General features: G+C 41.5%; 1 protein-coding gene across 2 annotated transcripts in view; it reads right to left on the bottom strand.

Annotated features, from left to right (window-relative positions):
- The window catches only part of tex2.2.L (testis expressed 2, gene 2 L homeolog), a 40,359-nt gene continuing 14,942 nt past the window's right edge, over positions 1-25,417 (bottom strand). Inside the window, exons 2-12 of one of the 2 annotated variants that reach the window (XM_041576789.1) lie at positions 21,015-22,617; positions 16,485-16,685; positions 15,668-16,004; positions 11,954-12,201; positions 11,382-11,528; positions 8,314-8,413; positions 7,617-7,749; positions 5,236-5,352; positions 4,672-4,881; positions 4,178-4,298; positions 1-3,999 (exon numbers count right to left, since the gene is read on the bottom strand). In XM_041576789.1, coding sequence (XP_041432723.1) covers positions 3,889-3,999; positions 4,178-4,298; positions 4,672-4,881; positions 5,236-5,352; positions 7,617-7,749; positions 8,314-8,413; positions 11,382-11,528; positions 11,954-12,201; positions 15,668-16,004; positions 16,485-16,685; positions 21,015-22,592 — 3,303 coding nt within the window. In that variant the 5' untranslated portion in view covers positions 22,593-22,617 and the 3' untranslated portion in view covers positions 1-3,888. Of the gene's footprint in view, positions 4,000-4,177; positions 4,299-4,671; positions 4,882-5,235; positions 5,359-7,616; positions 7,750-8,313; positions 8,414-11,381; positions 11,529-11,953; positions 12,202-15,667; positions 16,005-16,484; positions 16,686-21,014; positions 22,618-25,417 lie in introns of both variants that reach the window. The other variant, XM_018235534.2, reaches the window with a different exon arrangement.

Below are 25,417 nucleotides of genomic sequence, written 5' to 3'. Positions count from 1 at the left end.
TGGGAGAATGGAGCAGTTTATTGGAATTACCCACATATGTAGTGCAGACAGACGGGCACTGCCCACCGTTAGTGCATTGATTTGTATGACCTGGAATGGGCAGTTTGAGCACATCAATTCTACAGTATGTGAAACTGGAACAAGTGAAACATGCAGACTGGGAAGAGACCAACGCACACGAGAGGGGGGAGCCTCTAATTAACAGGAAATAAAATGGATGTACAAGTCACCAGAATGAAGTGCCAATTATGTCTCTCCTGTGCCCCTGGCATTAGCCTGTTAGCTGCCAGAGAAGTGTGATGCCCTTCCAAGTGTAAATAAATCTCAGTGTGCTAATCATGCCAAAACTGTCAACTGGACATTAAAGGAACAGTAGATCCTAAAACAGTACCTACATTAAAGAAACAGTTTAGTGTGAATATAAAAACTGGATAAACATTTATAAACATATAGGAAGGCCGGTATTTTTTTTTTTTTTAGACAAGGTGGCAACCCTACATGTGCCCCCCCCCCCTCAAGTCTCTGATTGGTTACTGCCTGGATGTGTTATAGCTATTATGTTAGACATCCAGTCACTCCAGCTTTTATACATTACATTTTTAACTAACTAACTATATTGAAAACATTTTTCATTTTGCACAGCCTATTCATTTCCTGTGCCTTCCTCTAGTCTCTACTTGTGGACTGAATCCCAGCCCTGGTGAAGGAGCAGGCCCGGACTGGCAATCTGTGGGTTCTGGCAAATGCCAGAGGGGCTGCTATAAGGTCCCATAGAAAGTCAGCATTTATAGGGCTGGTGGGAGCTGATTGTGCCTCTACGTGGGCCTCTGTGTACCTGAAATGCCAGGGCCTATTTTAATTCTCAGTCCAGACCTGTGAAGGAGAATGGTGCAGAGATAGGGACATACTGTAGTGTTGGTCTATGGGAAAGCGAAGATGTAATGTAACATCTTTCAGAGATTATAATACTGCAGGACAGCTTTAAGTCCCATATTGCAAAAACAACAGCCTGCCTGTAACACGGCTATTTGTGTCTCTGCTCAAAGGCTACTGCTCCTTTAAAAAAAATTTCAATGAATAAGAAAATGAGAGAAAAACCAAGATTGGGTCCCTAACGTTATACACAGCCCATAACCTTTCTTTAAAGGCATAATGTCAGCAGATGCTTCTGGAAAACAGGAGGTTGATGGCTATGCATTAAAGATGTTTGTGCACCTTACTCCCTGCTGCTGTACCATAATATTTCCTTTCAGAACTGTGAGGGTCCCTCACACTTTATCTTTATCATTCTGCTATGGAAAACCCATTTGAATTACACCCATTACGAACCATGCCCAGAGCTCTAATTCTCTGTATTTCCTGCGCCTGGGCTGCTCTCTTTCCCATGGTCAGACAGGGGTAATAAAGCAGAGAGAGGACATCAGTACAGATTCCTATGGACTAGAGAGCAATGTCAAACAGTGGAATGGAGCAACACCACTCATCAGTGCTATATTCTTGGCCCATTGAGTTCAGAGCAGTTGGAATATCCCTAAGCAGTCTTAGTATAACCAAACCCTACAGTATATGTGAATATTGGGAAGAGGTGAGCCCAGGAGTGGGGGCACTTTATAGCGATTTCACATTTTTGCTATGCTATGACCCTCCCTAAAGTTCTTTAGGTAAATAAATTGTGCACTGGGGAACAGAATATTAAATGTATTTAAAATTCTGTATGGCGAAGTCTTGGCCATTTATTAAAATAAAGTATGCCCAATATACAGTATGGGTTCTACCCTACAGAAAGCTCTGTGACAGCTTCCACATGGACAATCCCACTTACCAGAAACCCAATCCGCTTGATTTCCAAGCTACTAATAAATACCTTCATTCAACACACAGAACAAAATATAAACCTATTTGAAGGCCAAGTGACATTGAGTAAAAGACAGAATGTAATAGAAAGAAATCTATAACCATGAAATGCCAATTTCCTGCCTGTAATTAATCACCCGTCAACGAGCAAATCATAAGCTTGGCACATTTCTCACAACTCAAATCAGCAAGCGCTAGAAAATCTATGTATAAATATATATATATATATATATATATATCAGCACCAGGGTGGCACTGCTATAGGATTAGGAATACCAACCAAGTGCTTAACACCCCCCCCCTCAGAAAAGATGGTTTCATGGTCTTGCACAGGATTGGTTGATTGTACATCACAAGATCGTGCTTCCGGCACCTTCCCAGAGTGTTACACGCTAAGCAATTCATTTATCCAATAAATATGAATTACAATATGGCATCGCTATAGGAAATCAAGCTGTGTCATTGCACAGATAGAAGCCAAGCCTATGATTATTCCTTGTATGGAGAAACCTGGGAACCAGTCATCAGGGAAGTGACTCATCTCACCCCTTTTTGCAGGAACCCCCCCCCCCACACCCACCCGCAGTGAAGGAGGGAAAGGCTGACAGTACAAGGCATGTGTAAGGCGTCTCTGTAGCACTTGGGCACTCCCTATTGGGGCTCAACCAGGTGCATGCTGGGAACAATAACAAAGGGCCACAGGGTGGGCAACACAATATAAAGCATTGCTATTGTCATCTTGCCCTGCCGTCTCCACCTCGCTCTATTATACTTGTTATCCCTTAACACCTCTGTGTATGTGACTTTGGGAGAGATGCTACATAGGCAGTGGAACAAAGACACAACCCTGGTTAAGATCATTGGGCCACTTTAACAGCACAGAACAACAAATATATGGCCGTGGCTGCTTCTAAGTGGAGTGACTGTTCCTTCTACTTAAAAATACCTTAGTGTTAAAAATATGTCTTCATTTCTAGTGTTACATGCCCTCCGATAAAATGGCTGTGCAATTATGTGGCTGGAGCCAGGAATTTGCTAAGTACACTGGAATCCCTGGCTGCAGCACTAAGCAGCAGTGAATGTGGCCTTCACATATCCTCCTTCCTCACTAGGGGGCGTTGGGACACAGGGCGTGTGGTCAGACAACATACGCATTTGTGTGGATTAAAATGCCAGTTACCTGCCAATAGCCTCAGTCTTCATTAGATCATTACACAGATGTCGCAATTCGTACACAATAAAAAGCAGAGAACGAAAAACATTAAGCACAAAAGTGAGCCAACAGCACCGAGCTGCATGACAGCATTTTACTCGCCAGTGCTGGAAATTTTAGGGAATAAAGGGTTCACTAGTGATTATCCTGCAGAAGAACTGTAATATGAATCCCTGGTGCCAGGAAACTCTTGCAATTATGTTTACGTCGCTATATAAAATGGCAGCTTGCATTTACAAGCTATTCCTTCAACCTTATAAATTGCCTAATAATTACCATTATTACCTTGCAAAAAGGTATCTCGTCACTAAAACATACAGTACCATGGCAGCTGGCACCATTCAGACGACAATCCAGTGCCTCACAATGATTATTTACTTCCTTACAAAAATGGAGGCCTGTACTAACAATCAACACCCACTTTCTACACTGCCCACTGCTATGGTCCCTCTGGGAAATGGGTGCCACAGTAAAGAGTGCAGCGATGTGGGAGGGGACAGGATAAGGGCACCATATCATCTGAAGAGAAATGTTCCAACTTTAGGTAAAGTTTGAATGCAAATGGTTCCAGAGATGTGCATGTGCTCAGATGTAAAAGTCCCTTCACTGGCCATGAAGTTTACACTTTAGGGGAGGAATGGCAGCAAAGGGCTGAATCCAACCAATCAGAAGAGTCTAGCTGTACCGCGTAGGGTCCAAGTGTCGCTGGCTTTCACCCATCATTAATTAAGAGTGCCACGGTGTAGGAATGAGCACAGAAAACAGAGAGAAACAGAAAATGGAAAGGACAATGTAATACTGTAAACAGCAAGATTCACATTTCATGGTACGTCTATGGCCTCCAAATCTGCTTCTTTCGAAGAACGTGGGTCCATTGCTGAGTGCATAATGGGAACATAAAGATCATCCATGTTTGGCATGACAAAGATTTTCTAGGGAAGACAAAGGAAATTAGTATCAATACCTGTGTCATTAGACAAAATAATAGCACTGGTTGTGTTATTTATCCTTCCATCACTTCCATAGTAAAACTTGACCCTGGTACCCACTGTAGCCACGATCAGAGCAACCGATTTCCAACAGGGATAAGATGGAGATATATGTTCTCACCTGAAATTCGTGCTCTAATTTCCGTTCTATCCAGTCCGTCACATGAGCCAATGTCACCTCCCTCTCCCCGAGCTTTGGCCGTGCCTTCAGTTCAAGACGAGGAGGTTTACGGAAGCCGTACCTTAGAAAAAGGGAGACATAACAGCATCTGACTATTCTGTGCCTTTTGAATTTATGCTCAATTTTTTAAATTGCCTAATCGAAAGAAAGCAGTGCAGAAAGTAGACAGTGAAAGGAAAGCTAGCCTATGGGGACAAATGAAGTAGTTTCTGCGTCGGCATGCAGAACTACCAAGAGGGCCTGTTATATACCTGTTGTAACGCACAGCATTCTGCAGCTGACCTCCTAGTGAGTGAGGGATTGCATTTACCTGATTAACCTGCACTTAAGCCTAGATATGATGTATAAAGCCCCAAGCAGCTGGACGAGTCCAGATCTACAATCTATAAGCATTATAAATTGGTTTAGACCGATTTGTGTCCTGGCATACTTACCATATTCTGTCTGTAGGGGGTGGTGGAATGTTAATTGCCAGGGTTCCTTGACACTCCTGCACCTCCACTGTGAGTAGGAGGGGGGTATTAGAGACCTCTTCTATCTTTTTCTTGATGAATTCCGTCTCGGTTGCCTTCTGGAAATATTTGGACTTGGTGATTTTGTCCACAAATCGCATGATTTTGCTTGTTTTGTGCACCCCTGAGTACCTGGGAGGTCAGAGATTTTATATGTCACTGGTTACACAACATGAGCATTGCAATTTGCCATGGGTACATAGGTACATCTTTAACTGATCAATTAGGTGCATAGGTATAACCCAAAGAACCTTGAGCAGCTACTGGGAGCCTGTTGGCCAGGCCTCAGCAAGACCTTTATCTGAAAGTTTTGCATTGCATCTCACCAGGAGAGGAAACACAGACTGCTTGTGTGATGAAACGGAGAATGAGTCAAGAGCCTGGGCAGTTATTACCCACACAGGAATCTTGCAAGGTTGATAGGTAAGTTGGTTTGTGCATTAGAGGGCCTGGCACACCCTTTATTACAGTTCATATAATCCTTACCCCTCCGAGCCAGGAGTAAGCTGCTTGTCTCCTGTTACTTCAGTTCCATCATCTTCATCAGAAGAACCAGCGCTGGAGGATTCCTCATCACTGTCTGCCAGGTAATATGCCCTAGGTCTTGCACTGTTAACACAATATATATATCCATTTCTACATTTGAATAACAAAAGCCTGTTGAGCTGTTTTGTCCTACTGTCCCCAACACAACTTCCTAGGAGTTTATAGAAAAGAGATTTGGGGGGACAAGGGGATACTGAATATTTAGGACAGGGCAAAGATGCTGTATACAACTAATATGGCTTTATTGGCTGCAAGGAACTACAGGAGGCAGGAAGCAGGGTTCTCTAAAGAAAGAAAGAAAGAAAAAGCAAGCAGGTGAGGCAAGATCAAGCAACTTTGGGATTCATTTTCAGGAAATTTTTCACCAGCAGTAGCGACAAAATCTCCCAGGCAAACATTACCCTAAAGGAAGGAATGCTAAAGCAGGCAGGACCCTAATATGAAGGAAATATAAAGCAAGCAGGACTGTATGAGGAAGGAATGACAAAGCAGGCAGGACTGTATAGGGGAGAAAAGATAAAGAAGGCAGGCTCCTACAAGGAAGGAAAGATAAAGCAGACAGGAAGGAAAAATAAAGAAGAAGGGACTCTAATATGAAGGCAAGCAGGACTATTTAAGGGAGAGAAAGATAAAGAAGAAAGGACTGTATAAGGATGGAAAGGAGGTGGGAAGAGGAAAGCTGTGCAATATCCTTACAAGCTGATATATATTTTGCCCTACATACTGCCGTGGTCAGAGTGCAACATCCGACTAGAAAAATTATTCACTAAATGCAGAAAAAATATGCGAATTCTTAAAATGAATGATATAAGTGAGATTAATCGCAATATGTTCATTATACAGAAGGAATCCACAACATTTAGCCCCCAGCAGTCCAATTCCTAGCACCCTTGAGAGCAACATGTGAATCAGTTCTTCTGTCCACTGTACAATGTAAAAATACTTTGTAGATATATCAACAGCCTCCATAGACACTCACCATTAGATGAGAGATCCCCAGAGGCAGGCAGAGGGAAAATGTAAGAAGAAATTAGTGCAAAATGATGCATTGGAAACAGGCTGAAAGCCATTCAATTGCATGTGCCACCCACAATGCAAACTTGCATACAAGATAAAAATGCGCAGATAAAACAGAATGCCAAAAGTTAACATTAACAGAAGAATTTACTGACACTGCCCTTTCTCAGTTCTATTACTCCCATCACACTGAGAAACTGAAGCTCATTTTCTCAGTTGAAGCTTTTGCTGATCTATACTGCCCATACACATTTATTATATTGGCAGTATAAAACTGCCAATATAATGAAATTTAAATAAATAATGCAAATAGAAAATGTGCTCATAAAAGCACCCTGAGCAAACATACTTATATTGGTGGGCATATGTCCCTTTAAATGCCAATGCACAAGTTATTGTTACTTCCTTTAAATCTATTATATAACATTTAAAATTCACTCCTACTGTAAGTATTAAAGTTACTCAAAGTCACTAAGGGGTCCTGTGACCGTATAAAGGCACAAGGCAGCAGACTGAGTTATTTATACAGGGAACTCTGAGAATCACTTGAGTATTATAAGGGATAATATACCCCCTACTATAAATTATAAGGATATTAGAAGTCACTGAGGGGTTCTGTGACCTTATAAAGGCGAAAGGCTGCAGGCTGAGATATACAGGGAACTCTGAGTATAACTTATGTATTATAAGAGGTAACTTTTGCTCCAACTGTATATGCTACTAGCATTCGTGTTGGGAGTTCTATGACCCCTTAAACATAAGGCAGCAGACTGCATTATACAGGGAACTCTTGGTATCACTCAAGTATTATAGGGGATAATGTACCTCTGCTGTAAATTATAAGGATATTAGAAGTCACTGAGGGGTTCTGTGACTATATAAAGGCAATAAGCTGCAGGCTGAGTTATATAGGGAGTTTCACTCGTGTTTTAATGAAGTACTCCCTAATGTAAATTAGAAGTCATTGTAAGGTTCTGTACCCCCTACTGTATAATTTCCTAAATTATAAGGTGACTATCCCTTTTCTGATAACCAACAACAATTTTCAGGTAAAGTATTGATCTTCTGTAGAAAAAGAAGTGAATGGAGGTTGCTCCTCAATAATTTTACATTGAACATCTCAACTTTTACTCTAGATCTTTTTTATGATGTGTTTATTTCATTTCTGAACAGGGAACAGTCAATACCGTGGCTTAGAAAGTTTCCCTTCATATTTTCTGGGTTCCCCAATACTTTGTAACACAATTTATGAGAGCCCCTCACAGACACACCTCTGTGATATGATAGAAAAGCATTTTACTCACCCTTCTTTGCCAATCTCTCCCACTTTCAAGGCCTCACCGAGTGGCTCTTTACCCAGTTTGGTCAAGTTCATTTTGGTTTCCAGTGTCATCAGGAAAGAACCATTGTAGGAAATTTCCAGATCTGTCCAGAGACCTGCAGAAACATCAAGGGATTTAACAATGTAACAATCTCTGTATAACTCACTTATATTACCAAGCCAAGTAGTATTGGCATCTGAGGCAATACTGCTATTGTTGTGCTTCTAAAGCAAATACCAATGAGGGGAGACCGTACATTACCAGTGAGGGGGAGCAGTACATTACAAGTGTGGGGGGGGAACAGCAGCTTACATTTCCAGTGAGTAGGGTTGCCACCTGGCCGGTAAAAATGATGGTCGATCCCAATGTTATTAATAGGGAAAAAAAGAAATATATAGGAAAGGTGGCAACCCTACCAGTGAGGGGAAACAGTACATTACATTACATGTGAGGGGGAACATCACCTTACATTTCCAGTGAGGGGGAACAGTACATCACAGTTAAACACACAAGTTAAACACACACATAAAACCCTATCATTTGATCAGTGTTGCTGCTTTCATTCTTCACCAGCCTCCATCTTTGTTCCCCAAGCCACACATCAAACATATGCCACAGGCTGGTTGCAGAGCCCTGGCAAGCAGCAGCACAATGCTATATGGAGTTAAAACCTATGTACCTCGGTGATCGATGGTTGGCTCGAAGGCTTGAAGGATTTTCGGCACAGAGACACCCATATCAAGTTCCGTCAAGGTCAGTTCATTCATGAAGTAGGGCAGCTATGCGGAGACAATGAACGGGAGAAAGAAAGGAGATGCCCCATTAGATATAAACAGAAATGTACTGTATTTGGTAGTGGGTGAGTTTTTGTTTCTCAGCTCGGTGCTGATTTGTTGATTATATGATCGGATCTGTCTGTATTTCACTTCCAGACATAATAGGTTTTTAAATGGAACAAGAAACAAGCCTAAAGCTGGGCAGAGTTGCAAAGACACAGTCTTATGAAACAAAGATTCGTACGACTTTCGGATCGTGTGTGGCTTGTCTCGAAATTTTTCGTACCATGGTGATCGGTGGTTTAGTCGACAGATTTCTGTTGGCTAACGATAATATCTGACAAAATCTATGGGTGACGGTCACTACTATTTGTCGGACATGACTTTCATACGATTGCGGTCTGTCAATTAAAGGCCAGAACACCATCTGATTTGTTATTTTTACTACTTCTTTTAACTGAATAAAATCTGCACATCTATGGCCAGTTTAATGCTAGGGCCACATGACACTGATTCTACACAGGCCGAGAATCCACTTCCCCGCTGTTCTTCTTCTGCTGCGTAAATTTGGCACCAAATGCAAAATCTTGCCAAATATCACCACCAAAATCTACAGTATCTGCCTGCACCCAAGTGGAGGTAATGATTCCGAATGCAGGCAGCACAGCGGAAGAGGAGCAGCTGAGCAAAGGATCCGTATAATATGGCCCTAGCCTAAAGGGGGTACATTTGTGCAATAGACATAGCAATGCAACTGTGGTTCCCAATACCTATAGGATGTGCAATAAGAGCAAGTACTGAACCCATTTCTGCTCATGGATTAGGAGAAATATGTCTGTGCAGTTGGTCATTCAAGGGCAGAGTTTAACCAGGGATTGTCCCCAGACACAAGAGTCCACTGACTAGATAAATCTAACCTAGTTAGGAAAGGGACGAGTGAACCATCCGGATAAAATAGGAAAGTCTAGGGCAATTAAAGGTCTGGTTGGTAGGGTTCAATTTATCATAGCAACCAGATGGTAGAAGGGATTAAAAATTGGAAGATGAATAAGAGACCTCAATAAAAGTTTTTTTGTGCTGGGCGACACCCATCTGAAAGCTAGGGGAAAAGAGGAAGGCAAATAATAAAAAAAAATATACAAATTAAAAATCATGAAGAGCAAATGAAAAGTTGATAAAAGCAGGCCGTTCTATAACAATTAAATAGAAAGTCAATCATGAGAGCCTGGTTAAAGAACAAGTTCTGGGAGAAGGGAAACAGCCAATCAATTTGCAGCACTCTACTTCTCTTAGAGCAGGGATCCCCAACCTTTTGAACCCGTGAGCAACATTCAGAAGTAAAAGGAGTTGGGGAGCAACACTAGCATGAAAAATGTTCTTGAGGTGCCAAATAAGTGCTGCGATTGGCCATTTTTAGCCTCTATGTGGATTGTCAACCTACATTGAGGCTCTGTGTGGCAGTGAACCTGGTTTTTATACAACCAAAACTTGCCTCCAAGCCTGGAATTCAAAAATAAGCACCTGCTTTGAGGACACTGAGAGCAACATCCAAGGGGTTGGAGAGCAACATGTTGCTCACGAGCTACTGGTTGGGGATCACTGTCTTAGAGAATGCAGGTCCCACTGCACCGACAGTGAGAGGAGAATCACCGCCTGCTGCTACTCACATGAGTGACTCAGTGACACCTAACTGGAACAGCAAATATTTGTACAACTAATAAGAGACTTTCCCTTCCCATAACAACATGCGTCAGCTCTTAGCCAATGAGGGACAGCAGCTATTTGCACTCCTCTCCCACTAAAGGAACACATGCTACCTAACACTTCCCATTGGATTTCTTTAGTCTCCAAGGCTGACATATCAAATTACAGAAGCAGAAATTCACCCATTCTTGATTGTAGCATCTGTTTTCATCTGGGGTATTTTTATAAAATGTAGCAGTCAATCTATAAAAAGCCAGGCACTATTGCCTAGAAATTATATTTTATCTGGGAGCATCTTTCTATTTATTAACAGCTAAATTACCTAGAAGTGTCACTGACATTAGTACACTTTGGGTCTAGGAAGGACTGACCCATAAACATGTCACTGACATTAGTACACTTTGGGTCTAGGAAGGACTGACCCATAAACATGTCACTGACATTAATACACTTTGGGTCTAGGAAGGACTGACCCATAAACATGTCACTGACATTAGTACACTTTGGGTCTAGGAAGGACTGACCCATAAACATGTCACTGACATTAGTACACTTTGGGTCTAGGAAGGACTGACCCATAAACATGTCACTGACATTAGTACACTTTGGGCCTAGGAAGGACTGACCCATAAACATGTCACTGACATTAGTACACTTTGGGTCTAGGAAGGACTGACCCATAAACATGTCACTGACATTAGTACACTTTGGGTCTAGGAAGGACTGACCCATAAACATGTCACTGACATTAGTACACTTTGGGTCTAGGGGGAAGAGTCCAGATTGCCTGCATTGGGTCACATTGCCATGACACTGTGCCCATAACAAGAATCAGAGATGCTATGCAGATAACATTTTAGGAAGCCCACAGCTTTTCGCATTTGACATTTAATGGCTCAGACAGCCCCTGGGTAACATCCCTTGGATGAAAGGGACAATTGTTTCCAAGATGCAGCATATGAATGTGTTAAATGTTGAAGGGCACAATGGCCATTTGTAGACTGGCACTCTGACAGGTACAGAACAACTGCTGCTTTATCTGCACTGCCTACCATACATCAGTCTGAATCCCAATATCTCAGCTCAGGGTAAAAATAATAAAAGGGTAATAAGCACTTCAGACCAGGAAACCTGGTCTACGCAAAGCAATATCCCACTCAGAATCTGATGATGTCAGGGAGTCTCACACTCCTATAAGTGGCCTAGTCACACTGGACTGGTCACTGGGATTCAACACGTTACAGCATTTTTAATCAGTGGTGCATACCTTTATTTTACTGAGCTTCATTTGGATCTTTTTAGACACCAAGTCTGACCAGTACTTCTCTCCCAAAAAGTCCCAAAACATCCTTCCGAGCAGCGCATTTACCCAGGCCTGATTCTCTTCTGCCCCGGCCAAATGCTCCCCGGGAACCTAAATAGCAAAGAAAAAACTCTGGGTAAGTTCTACACAAAGTATTGCAGTCACAATGGTCTTATGTGTCTAACCGCCTTGTTAATGGGTGGTGTATTCCGATGCCAATGCATTTAGAGAAACTTAAAACATTCAAAAATAAACAATGAAAAACCGCTAACAATACCTCCCTGAGGTATCCCAAAGCATGTTGTGGCCCGCACAATAAAGAGGTTTGCAAGGTAAACACATATTGTCAGCAGTTTTTCATTATTTATTTTTGGATTCAAAGCAAGTCCAATTTATAAATATTCAGAAACATAAACATCTCTGGGGTAGGGGGATATGTCATTATTGATAGAGGGCAGTAAAAAGCATGTACTAGTTGATATTTGAAACCATCTGCTTATAATATTCTATGATGAGGTTTTTCAGCACCCACTCACCTTCTTTGTGGCTGTGGGGCTGCTGTTGGCACTGTGTGCAGGGCTTTCAGCGGGACTGCACTCCTCCCGCGGGATACACCTTGCCATGTAAACATTATAATCCAACAGCGACTTCTGCCGGACGTTCCCAGAGATCTCCTTTGGCTTTGGTTGGGCCAGGACTTCATCCATGCTCCCTCTGCTGCTGTTTCGACTGTGGGTCAAGATTCCAGACTGGCTGTTGTGCCGACTGTGTGTTAGCAGGAGTCCTGGGAATGTGAAAAGGTCCAGCACTCACAATTTATGTCATTTATCATCATACAGCAGAAGAATGCAGTGTTACAGGAGTATCCCAAGGGAACCCACTCAAAATACAGGTACAAACATCATGAAGATAGTGCACCCAGGTGCTACAAGGCAGCAATGCTACAACTACAACACAAGGCTCTATGCCATGTTGCTGTAAGCTAGCCCAACAGGAATAAGGGGCTAATATACATTTATGAGAGCAAATGAAACTGAACCTGGCTGGCCTGTTGGTAAAAATGGCTGACAATAGAATTCCCTGAAGCACCAGGCAGTAACATGCCCTACTGGTGGCACAATGCTACAGTAGGATACAACTACAGCGGAGATCTCTGGTGAGGAACATTTTCAGAGCATTGCCTGGGAACCTAGGTAGTTGTATTTTCCCACTGTCTGTTACATATGCCGACACAGATACAATTTCAAGCTCTTCTATTGCTGGACTGAGCTGCACCCCTGTGCTGTAATCAAATGCCAGTCTATTAGAAGCAGGACCTACGCCTAAATACATATGTAATAAGCAGGCTGGTAAAAGACTTGAATCTGTCGGAATTTGATCAATAAGCCATTACTCGGATGTCTATATTAGACAACCCTTGCAGCAGATGGGCTCACTGTAGCCAAGAAACTGTCCATGCCGAAGCTTCCCAGTGCCGGTGCATACCAGGGAGTTGTGTTTAAACTACCCTTGAAAAAAAAAAAGTGACAGCAGGGCAGAGTAGAAATGCACAGGATTTATAATGGGTTTCCCTGCAAAGGAATCCAGGAAGCAGTTTGAAATCAATCATTCATTTAATAATGAATCAAAGGCTCTTGTATATATCTTATAGTCAAGATATATAGTCCTGGGTTAGTCTTTTCTACATGACGGTGTTTATAAGCCAGGCTCTACTTAAATCTGACAGACGGTGATATCACAATGACCTTTAAGAAACAGCACAGAGATGCAGTCAGGTCCAGACAGAGATTCAAAATAACTCCTGGCATTTCAAGTACACAGAGGACCAATAAATAATGGCTTCCTACGACATTTTATGGCAGCTAATCTGGCATTTACCAGAATCTGCAAAAACAAATGAAAAAAAAAAAAAAAAAAAAGACCCCCCTATTAACTGAGCTACCCTCAACCAAGGTTTATTTATGAATTCCTTTTTGCAAAAATGTATATATAAATGTAAGCTAAAAACATCCAGTTTAGTTACACAAGGGGTTAAATCTCTAGACATGCAAGAAACCAGAAAGCAAATCCATATACTAGCAGATGATTTAAGCATATGTCTCTAAGTACCCGGATACCACAGACATAACCATGACAGTGCACAAAATGCCGGCTTAATATGTATATTAACTATGTATGCACATGCTGCCATAGTTATGCTCTAAACCAGGGGTCCCCAACCGCCGGGCTGCGGGCCAGAACAGGCCACGGACACTCCCGCACTAGGCCGCCGAGCACAGCGCGCAAAAACCCGGCGCACCCAATTTTGCTGCCGACCCCTCCCCAGACCCCCCCCCCCAGTCCTCGGAAAAAAAGAACAATTCTGCCACCGGTCCCCAGTCCAAAAAAGGTTGGGGACCCCTGCTACAATAACTAACTAACTACAATAACAGCCAAGAAAGAGTTTGCACTTAAACAGATACACTTAAAGGAGAAGCCTATGCAGGGGAGGGATTTTAGCACCCAAGGGGTTGACTTCTCCTTTAAGTATACTGAATGTACACAGTTTCTTTACCCCAGGTATGATTACAGGGCTCACTTAAAACATAGCTGAAGTCCAAAAGTAACTGGCCCATGCACATTTCGCCCACACACAGGCTTCTTCATGGTTACCATAAAGAAAACAGGCTGTCCGTTTTGTTGCTCTTCATTTCATTCCATTTCCTATTTTACCACCTTTGTGCCACCTTTGTGCCATTTTTCATGGATATTTCTATATCACAATTATATATACATTTTTAATGTATATGTTAATCAGTAAATATTTTTGCACATTTATAAACCATTGGTTGAGTGATAGCTCAGTTAATGGGAGTTCTTTCTTTTTCCTTTGTTTACTCAGTGATAGTTATAATGTGAAGGGTGTGTACCATTCCCCTATATTTGGAGAATTATGCTGACACTGCCCCTTCACGGTACACAGGTACAGGTCCCCAAGAAATAAAGTAACACATAGACCCTACAGGGTTAGAACATGGTCACTCACAGTAATAAAGGCACGGGTTACTGATAATAATATAAGCACATATTGGGAAGCACTTTAATAGATTAGATATTCTACCTTTAAGTAATTTCACAACCGTTTTAAAAGAAAAAGAGAGGGAAAGGAGAAGAAAGAAAGGGGGAAAACGGAGAAAAAAAAAGGCACTTCCCCTTCTTTCATGGACAACACAGATTGGTCCCACACAAGAATAAGCACAATCTAGTTTTTTTAGTTTTTTTTTTAAAGGGTAAGAAACACTAACACTTAACCTTCACTATAATTGAGACTCACGTAATAACACTAAAACCACCCTTAGAAGAGTAAAGGTATATGTCTCCTTTGTAAAAGGAACACTACTAACTATTATGGGTATTATATTTTTTTATTTTCCTCCAACCAATGTGTATAAGAATATAAGAATGTGGATATTATGTATATGATGTATATGATAAAATCTTTAATACAAAAAAAAAAAAACATAATTCTCCAAGAACCTCCCACAACTTTTAGGTGATTTGCTGTAAAAGGGTTTTGACCTTTTTTTGGGTGTACTTCTTTGTGGTCAGGCAATTCTCCTTTTGTTTTTTGTTTTTACAAAGATTCTCAAACCAGCACTTGAGCCAGGGATTTTTCTGCAGCAATGTCGCAATCTCAAATGCCAATGTGTCAATAAGGGAAGGTTCTAATCATCTTCTGAGCATATGACTGGCTATGTGCTAATCAGCAGCAGAAAGAAAGACTGATTGCATGCAAGAGTGGGTGTGAGTGTACCAGTTATGCATGCCAAGCAGCAGCAGACAGAATTCCGTGCTTTGCACAAGGGCTGGGTGCAAGTGTACCAGTTTTGTGTGTCAAGTACCAAAAAAACCAGTGGCGGTGCACCAAGGGAGGGACGTGACTGGAGCAGCTATGTGTGCCTATCAGTACATAAGAGAAATAATTACTTAGCTAAATAGTTAAATCAGGTTGAAAGCAAAGTCCATAAAGTTCAACCCTTCCAAAAATTAAAACCAGCATCAATACACACCCCTCCATACGCTCAAAAAAATTAAATATACCCATATTTATACTAACTATAACTGTGCTCAAAGGCTGGAATACAAACCAATGTATGAATGTGCCATTGTGCTTACTGAGCACCCTGTACATCAGCAGTAATATAACTGGTATGTGCAGTATGAGCCAAGGTTAATAACTAAATAAAGAAATGTGCTGCCATTATGACTACCTGTTTTTATTCCTGTAAGGTTACATGCTTTCTTCCCATCCGATTTCATTTTGGACGCCAGCAGAAATTTACGGAACCATTCCTCCTTTTCTCTGCCCGTCCTCCCAAACAGATAAAGCACTTGTTCCCGGTGTCCAGCTGCTTTACTACAATCCTGAGTGGGCACTGCCCTACTGCCATCCTCTGTCTGCTCCCATCTATCCATCTTATCCTCTGCAACCTCTCTGTCAGCCTGAGCTTTGGCCATGAAGTCATCCTGTCTTGCCAACTCCAGGCATATGGGGTATTTTTTGTTCCACACCCGCTTGCGCGCCAGACTCTTGGGTACCAGATATACCTGCAGGAGAAAAGGAAACACCGTCTGAGGGTTTTTCTATAAATATGGCCTTGACAGGTGACTGTTCTTCTGATCCCCATCCCAATATTGTGTTACAATATATTATTAGTTACCAATAAAGGTGGAGATAGCACTTGAATACACACACAAGCACTTATGGTAGTTATAAAGTATGCATGGAAACCTCTAAAGCAATTGCATGAGCTCTACTGAGGTCTATCTCCTGTTAGTAAGTAGGCCTACCAACCATTAGCGAGCACCAGTAGGACAAAATAATGACAGAGGAAAAGATGCAAGTGTACGGCTACATAATTACCCCTCAAATTAGCTTTCAGCAAGGGGCAATGTCATGGTTATGCCTAAATACAGGGTGAGGGTCAGAAAGCTTCCAATTCATAGCAAAGAAGATAATGACAGATACATGAAAAGTGACAAAATGCCTTGAGCAGTTATGTTCCCGGGAGAGTACAGACAACTTACTTTGCTGTCCACAAGATCATATATCTTCTGGCTAATGTAGACCACATCTGGCTTGGCCTCATTGTATATAGCTCTTCGTGAAACATTTTTGTTGGGCTTGGAGAGTCTCAACGTTGAACCTTCTAAGCGAACAAAGATGGAGTGCGTCAGCGTAGCGTGATATGTTTCAGGGTCGTAGTTCTGGATTTCATTCATCCAGCCCTAGTACAAAAAGCATTTGTGAGAGACATATGAACAGAGCAGAAATCATGCATTACTTCCTACAAGCCACACACTGCTAGACTCGCAAAGCTTTCAATAAGCAGCATTCAGCAATCCTGCAATGTCATGACACACTTTGTCCATGTAACCTAGCACAGGATTAAATTTGGCCTGAAGTGTGGCCTTCCAAGAGATTTGTAAGGCCTCCAGCTTCATTGACATCTCTGTGCATCACCAGTGTTTATAACAATCCTTTGCCCAAACATGGAGATTCTTGGGACAGAACTGGTGCAGATGGTGACATTTCATACAATGTGCAATTACTTTGGCTTTCCAGTTTGGAATTTAAATTATGTTGCTTGGCTCACTACCAGGTGGGCAAAAAGGTTTGACTGAAAGGCTGGAAAATAATTTAGAAAAGTGGTAAACAGAACTTGGCAACCAGAAATAATTTTACATTTTTATCTGCAAGTTTGTATATATGGTTCTGAATTATAAGGTTGTATCTGTGCTATTAAACCAGGGATTCTGGATACATAGTTTGCTACAGGGACATTAATGAATTGCGTGTTGTCACCTATTATTCTATTCTGTTATTAAAACCGCAATTTTTTTGGCTTCATGACAGTGCTATTTGTGTATAATGAGGCAGGAGAATCCCTTCTGTTTTCAAAAGGCTCCTTCCTCTCCTTAACCAGTTTGGTTTCTCTGCCACATTTCAGATTAAAGATAACTAACTGACAAATAATGTAATAACCAACTGCAGCTGCAACTTAAGGGGATGTAAAGGCAAAAAAATAAAATCCCATCAATGAAAAAGAAATCTCAAATATACTTTAATTAAAAAATGCGTACCGTTTTTATAATAAACCTGACTGTATGCAGTGAAATTCCCCATTTCTTTTACTTGCTTTGACTGCAGACGGTCCCTAGCTGCTCTGCAGGGAAATGAACAAACTTTCAAATGACAGGTTGCCAAGCAGCTTTGTTTGTTTCCCTGTAGAGCTGCCGACGACCATTTAGAAATTCATATCTGCGGACCCAGTGCAGTCTGCATATTCTGATTATTAATCAGTCTTGATGCATCAGCTTCTATGGCAGGTATTATTTGACTTGTGCTTGTTCTGATAATGACAATCCCGAAGCTTAGTCTTCCAACAGCAGCCCAGATCACACTGAGCAAGTGCGTAGTCTTGGTCTTGCAGAGATGTATAACATAGTTACAAGATGATGACCCCCTGCGGCCAACTTTGAAAACATTAATTATTTGTTTAATTAGGCTTCTGGTGCAGTATGTTTATTATACAAAATACAGCATTTCTAGCATTATTCTATTTTAGACTTTAGTTCCCCTTTAAGGGAATGCTTACACATTCCTACATAATACAGCATGTGCGATGATGTACTCAGTGCTGTGCTCAATTCTATCATAATCAGACCGGTTTCATTAGCGCCGTCTCCAATCAAAGCACCCCAATATTCCCAGAAAGAAAGAAGCAAGCACAGCACCCACTGTGAGCTAAGGATATGGGGCAATAAGTAGCTTGGGACTGAGCACAATCCTTTGCAAAGCAAAATTCAAATCCACAGAGGTAGTCCCATACGTTGAGTTTAATCACTCTATTAACCCAATAAATTACATTTCTATCAAGAGTGTGAGGGAGGGGGAAGAGCTTCTGTGCGCCCACGTTGGTCACTGTATTTATACTCCCTGCTGTATAACAGTTGCAGGCAGGACCCTGCATGAAACCGCTACAACTGTTCTATTCATTAATTAATTGTTTAACATTCAGTGCAGCTTAATTAACACACTGGGCCTGGGGTGCTGGAAGGGAAAGAACAGTGAGAAATAGCTCAGGGAACAAAACACAAAAGGCTCAGTCACAATCCAATAATCCATGTTGCAAGTAATCACAAGTTTTATCTGCTTTAAAGGTCTGGAAATACCTTATAGCCAATGGGTGGGGGCATTAGAAACATTACAGCATTTTAGATTTCATTTAGGCAAATGGCTAACTCTGCTTCTGATCTACACCCTAACAATAATTCCCCTAATTACTCAGTAAGATGAATTTCATTTTGGGGTGTCCTTTCTGAAGATCAATTTAGCACCAAAGAAAGAGTGGGAGTGATTTACCATGTAGCCATGACAGCCGTGTAGAGCAATGTGCCAGAAATAGGGAGTAAAATTATTTACTAGACTCTTGATAGCCATTAAGGAAGACTAATGGATAAAATGCAGCACTTTTACATGTCCAGGGGCTGACACAACTCTGAATAACAGCAAGGTACCACATTGCCCATTTCTGCCCACAAGAACAGAATCTTAATAACTCAAATGCAGGAACCAAGTACCCACAATTGGTTCTGCCATTCTAAAAGTAAACTCACCCCACTCAGGCACCATCCAGCAGCTGCTCATTAACTAATGGCTGTAGCTGCCGATAATCAATTATTTATGCTTTGCACCACTAAATTTACTGGTCTTCACAAGCGAAGCTGCACTGATTGGCCATCTGTCTCATGCGTGCTACTACCCACTAGCAACACTTTCACTCACAGGCCCAAAACAGCTGCCCAAACAGAAACTCACAACCTGCCCAAAGAGAGGCTTTCCTATGGCACCATCCTTGCGAATTAGGGGCAGAATTGGTCAAAGGGCCACTGGAAATACTTTATACACAGGTAAAGATTACACTATTCTGTCCATCAAATAAAACATTTTTTGCATCCTCCCCACTCCCGGAAGTGTGTGATCCCAGTCACTATGGGTAGGTAACTAAAACAGATCCACTAATGCAGTTGACTGTCCTCCTGTGTTGCTGGTTACTAGAACATACACTGCTTTTGCAGGGAAACAGACAATAGGCCACAGGTTATAAGGAACAGTAACACCAAGTAATTAAAACATAATGTAATATTGCCCTGCTCTAGTAAAACGGAGTGTTTGATTCAGAATCACTACTTTATTTAAACACACTGTTGTGTAGCCACAGGGGAGCCATTCAGTCTTAAATAGGGCTAAATGGTACAGATTAAATAAGGGATGCACCGAATTCACTATTTGGGATCGGCCAAATACTAATCCTAATTTGCATATGCAAAATTAGATGTGAGAAAGAAAAATGTGTTTACTTGTTTTGTGACAAAAAACCAAATGATTTCCCTTCCCGCCCCTGATTTACATATGCAAATTAGGATTTGGTTCAGCCAGGCACAGGGATTCGGCTGAACCATGCTGAAAAGGGCCGAATCCTGAATTTCGGTGCATCCCTAAATTAAATATGCACAAAATCCAGAATTCTGTTCAGTATTCAGCTGTTTTCAGCAGGATTTGGCCGAATCCTTGTGCCAGGCCAAACTGTGTCCGAATCCTTAAAATCATGTGACTTTACGTCACAAAACAAGGAAATAAAACCTTTTTGCTGGGAGCTGTGCATGAGGCTCTCTTTTCGCCTCATTGATTTGCGTATGCAAATAAGGGTTTGTATCCAGTTCGGTATTCGGCCGAATCTTTCACGAAAAATTCAGGGTTCTGGCAGAATCCAAAATAGTGGATTCCATGCATCCCTATGAAATAGCAGATAAGCTCTGTAGAAGACAATGGGTTTAGAGTCCTCTATAAGATTCCACTGTATTCTACCGAGTTTGTCATCTGCTTAAGATTTAACCTGTGCCGTTTAGCCCTATTACAACTTGAATGATTGTCCCCATGACTAAACAGCAGCTTATTCATATAAAATATAGCAGTGCAGGGCAACAGTACATACTATTTTAATTATATTAAAACATCCATTTTTTGCTGTTACTGTTTCATTAATGGCAGTAATTGAATGTTACCCACAAATACATCCCACAAACTCTATTTTTCTTTTTTGTCAGAGAAAAGGCCATGGACAAACATAGCCTTAAGATAACTAATAACCATGGGGTTGCAAACAAAGATTGACCAGCTATGCAAATGTAAGTGATCTTTTCTAGTGGCTCAAACACCATGAGAAAGTCACTGGTCTGGGCTTTGGCCTAAAGCACGTGGCCTTTGCTTGGCTAATACAAAACAGTGTGTTATTTATCAAAGGTCTAGTTTGTGCATTTAATAAATCAAATAATAAATCTTGAAAAATTCAAGTTTTTGTTTCACGCACAAATTTTTTTGTGAAACTACCCTCGAAAAAACTAAAATTTTTTGAGAAAACACAACTCAACCCCCTTAATTTGTGCTCCAGTCCATTACAGTGATCCTTGTAGTGGCAGATTCTCCAGCACTGTATTCTCTACATAATCTTTGGGCATTCAAATCACACCCTCTTTTTACAGAGCGGCACTTACCTTCATGATATCAGGCTCACTGATTTGTAAAGGTTCCACTTTAAGGAGCTGCTGATGTGAAAGCACTTTATGCTGGCGAGAATGGGTAGATGAAAAAAGCCAAAGAACACAAATGGCAGCCATAAAACCAAGGGCAACCCCCAGAAAAAGCCCTTCTAGGTAACTGGGAAGAGGGAGTGTTTGGTATCCATACACCGCTAATACAAAGAAGTACAGTGTTTTTACAGGTATATCAGAATGTTCCACATACAGGACCTCTTCATCTACAGAAGGTGTCCCACTACCTTCCTCTGCCTCTGATACATTCCCAAGGTGATCCTCTGCTTCCTCTTCAAAATCAAAGTCTTCAGAATATAACTCTGTGAACTCCTCATCCTCCTTACTCACTAGTGCAGATAATGAGCATTTTTCCAGGGCCAGAGCCGATGTTCTTAGGCTTGTGTCTTTCACCGGCTGTGATGTTTTACAGTCTGCTTCCTTTGAGTGCTCACTACTTGCTTTTGGCTGTTCATCCTTCAAAGCAATGTCTTCACTAGTGGAATAGTCGGCCTCTAAATCCCCCTCTTCTTCTTTGATGCTGTAGTTATTGCTTTCAAGATGACCATTTAGACTAGAAAGGTTAGTGAGCTCTGACGCACTTGAAGATAAGGCTTTGGGCCTGTAGTTTAAAGGTTCATCGCCCATAATTTTGCTTAGAAGCTGAAAAGGTTCATAAATTACTTCCGAGAGGCGCCTTTTAGTGTCTTCTATTTTAGCTTCCACTTCGGTGACCTTAAAAAATGAACGAGCATCAGAAGGGGAAATGATGGGTGATGAGGGGGCTGTTTTAGAGTCTCCCCCAGTAATGCGAGGCTGGGTAAACTGTTTAAATAAATGCAAGTTCAATTTGGAGTCTGTTACCTTGAAAGACTCTGAGTCTTGCTTTGAAGTGTCCGTTGATAATGATTTGACTAGAGTTTTCATTAAATGTCTATGCCTTGTGGTTGGCTCTTTTGGTTCTCCCTCAGAAGAAAGGGATTTAACTAAACTCATAAAGGGCTTTGAACTAGAAATGGGGGGCACAGTTGTTGAGCTGGACAAAGCAGGGACCATGGATGGTGATAAGCTCATTGAAGTTCCTTGCTTTGTGGGAGATGCAATATTGGTTTCATTTGGTGCTAGACACAAGTTTGATGAAGAGGATGACAATGGTATTGGCAATGTGCTATATGTTTTGGATGCAATTGAATCAACTGCTTGGACAGGATCAACTGTTGGTTGAATTTGAGAGGGTGCTAATGATGTTGACTCTTTCTTTGCCACGGCAGTGGAGTTAGCAGGACAAGAATCTGTTTGTGTACCAGGATCAAAGTAAAGATCTTCCATGGCTTCTTCACCCGTTACAATGCTTTGGTCATCAAACTCCTCAAGGGGCTCCTTAAATTCTTCTTCCTCCTCTTCCTCTTCCTTCCCAGCAGCCGAGAAATGAATAGTGATGGTTTCTCTGGAGACAGATCGGTGCACCTCCACTTTTGGTGCAGAATGCTTGGAGGGGGAATGATGCGTTTTATCTGCATGGCTGCTGTCCACACTTGTCATTGCAGTCCGAAAAATGTGTCAGGACCTGTGAACAGAAAAGTAAAATGATTCTTAAAGTCATAATAATAAATGGACATTGACACAAGAATGATCATTGTAGTTTAGGTGTATTTTCACACTACTGCACTTAAATGAGAACTAAAGCTTAAATGAAGGAGAAGGCTAGCAGTTTGTACATTTTGTTTTGGGCTTCAGTACCAGCCCAAGGCAACCACAGCCCTTTAGCAGAGAAGATCTGTGTCCCCAAAGAAGCCCCAGTATATCCCCAACTTCTTTTCTGCTGATTCACTGCATATGCTCTGTGCTGCTGTCACTTACTGAGCTAAGGGACCCACTCACAATATACAGTACACATAGAATATAAATGTCAAAGTATAAGGCTGATTAGTAATTAATACAGATAATTATTACATGGTTGCACAGAAGTCAGTGCAGCTAGCATCATAATTTAATAATCAGTCCTGTGGCATCAGCTTATATTACAGTCAACCTGATTTTTTGCATAAGCTTAGCTTCTCTGCAGCTGCTCAGAGCCCACTGAGCATGTGAGTGTCGCAGACACTTTCCAAGATGGTGACACCCTGTGACAAGTTTGAAATTCTGGACCATTGCAGCTATTGAGAAGCTGAAACTGTATATAAAATATGGCATTTTTAGCCATTCATTTTTAAGGTTTAGTTCTCCTTTATATATAAAAGCTTGCCTGTTGCACTTTCTGACACCATAGTATTTTTAAACGAAAAACACAAAAGGTTTTAATGCTATGACAAAGTGAAATTAACGAGTAGATAAACTTTACCGATTACTGAATAGTGTTTGCCAGGAGAGGTCTCAGACACACGGGGTGCCCCCTAAATCTCCACTAAACATTGTAGCCTCAAAACACAAGTAAGATACAGCACAGTCCAGCCTTAAGCCCTTCAGCACTTGTACAAGTGCAACTCGCACCACCTTCCCTGTGTAATGTAATGTAATGCAATATAAGCCTCTCTCATCAGACAAATGCAGCTGGACTGCAAGGAAAATGACATTTTAAGAAGATATTAAACACAAACCAGTAAGCCAAGTGCAATAGCAAACTTAGACACTACAATCCTCCATTATAGTTACATTGGGCTAGTGACACTGACTGCTGGCACACAGTTATACCAACAAATGAATGATAAATGAGTTTCAGTGACTCCTGTGCTGAAGGGGACACAGAGAGCAGCAGTCCATGTCACATGGTCTCTGAGCCCCTTTATAATGCTAAAAAAGGGACAACACAGAGACACTAAAATTACATAATAATAATGATGATGATGATCATATATATTGATTAAAGGGGAAGCAACACTTTCCAGTATGCAGATTTCTCTCAGCAGGAGCAGCAGAGGTTGATAAGGCAGATGAGATGTATACAGCAGATTTCTCTCATCCTGCCTCTGGAACTAGTTATCTGGAATTTACCCAACCCCTCCTGAAAATTAATTCTAACTAGACCAACAGACTTTAGAATTCTCTTCTCTGGGTTACATATTACACTGCTCTAGACAGGAGAGAGCAGTTACCAGAGTCCCTTTACCCTTTAACCATTTAAGCTTACAAGAATGAGTCAATGGGATTGGTTGACTGGGTCTGGCAATGCAGCAGCTAATCTCCCCAAGGCCTGAATGGACTCTTTGTCAAGCCAATGGATGCTTTATTGCCCATTGCAGCCTTCATTACGGTCATTGCTTCTAGGTCAAATAATTTCCTATAGCAATCAGTGCCTGTATCCCCTGTGTGAAGACTGTGTGACAAGCAGTTAGTCCAGCATGTGAGTAAATCAAGCATTGCCAGTCCCTATATAGACATTTTCACTAACAGCCACCAGCAGAGCTGCCCATCTGCTCAGTTTATCCAATTAAGCTCCATTAACCTATAGATTTGCTACTCCTTTTGCCTTCCCTAGACATTAGCTATTGACAGTTAATGGTGTGTATCAGACAAGAGCCAGACAGTCCTTTCCCCCTGCTCACCCAAGCTGTGTGCAAATCCACTGCAATAAAATCTAGGACTTGTGCTTCACATACAGAAATACCTGGTATGTCAATCCAGCTGAATTATCCCCATGAGCTGCAGGTTCTTGCCCTTTGATCAGGAATCAGGAGCAGCAGAGGATGATAAGGCAGGTGAGACGTATACAGCAATGATAAGCTAATGTTGCAAGAGGAACTCTCCTATATAGTGGTAACCGTCAGACACACTAAAGTATGGTCCAACCAGATATAGCAGAGGGGGCGGGGAGCAACATTGTGTTGTGTCAGTTTAGCATTGAATAAGTTAGGTTATAATGATAGATGCTATTTAACTGTCTACGCAAAAACAAAAGGAGGAGCATCTAGTTTGTAGGGGCGCAGAACAGAAATAGCAGCGGCAGAGTCAGTACTGTGGAGCACGTGATACTACCAACCACATGGAGCAGGTGAAATAGAAACAAAATACTTAATAAGGTTGTGTCCAAAACAGTTCTCCAAGCGCCGGGGAATCCATATACGGACGTGGCAACAACGCTAGTCGGGGTTAAACCACGAAAACTGGGGTCCTTGATATACTATGGCGAGGAAATTTTGATGACTCAATATGCCTGCATTAACTACAAATTTGTGAGTGCACAATTTGAAGTATTTTTATCAGTAATAAAACATTTTACACTATTACTGCTCCACATCTTTTTACAGCAAGGAGTTTAATTTGGAAGCTACACCTCGTGATCTTTAGTTATATGCTGATTATAATTTTAAACGTTTGTGAGTACCCACCTATTACTGAACACGTGGTGTGTAAAGATTAATATAGGCACA

The sequence above is a fragment of the Xenopus laevis genome, chromosome 9_10L, assembly GCF_017654675.1.
Source record: "Xenopus laevis strain J_2021 chromosome 9_10L, Xenopus_laevis_v10.1, whole genome shotgun sequence".
NCBI lineage: Eukaryota > Metazoa > Chordata > Amphibia > Anura > Pipidae > Xenopus > Xenopus laevis.
Note: the sequence above shows the minus strand (reverse complement) of the source record. Positions and strands in the feature narration are given on the sequence as shown.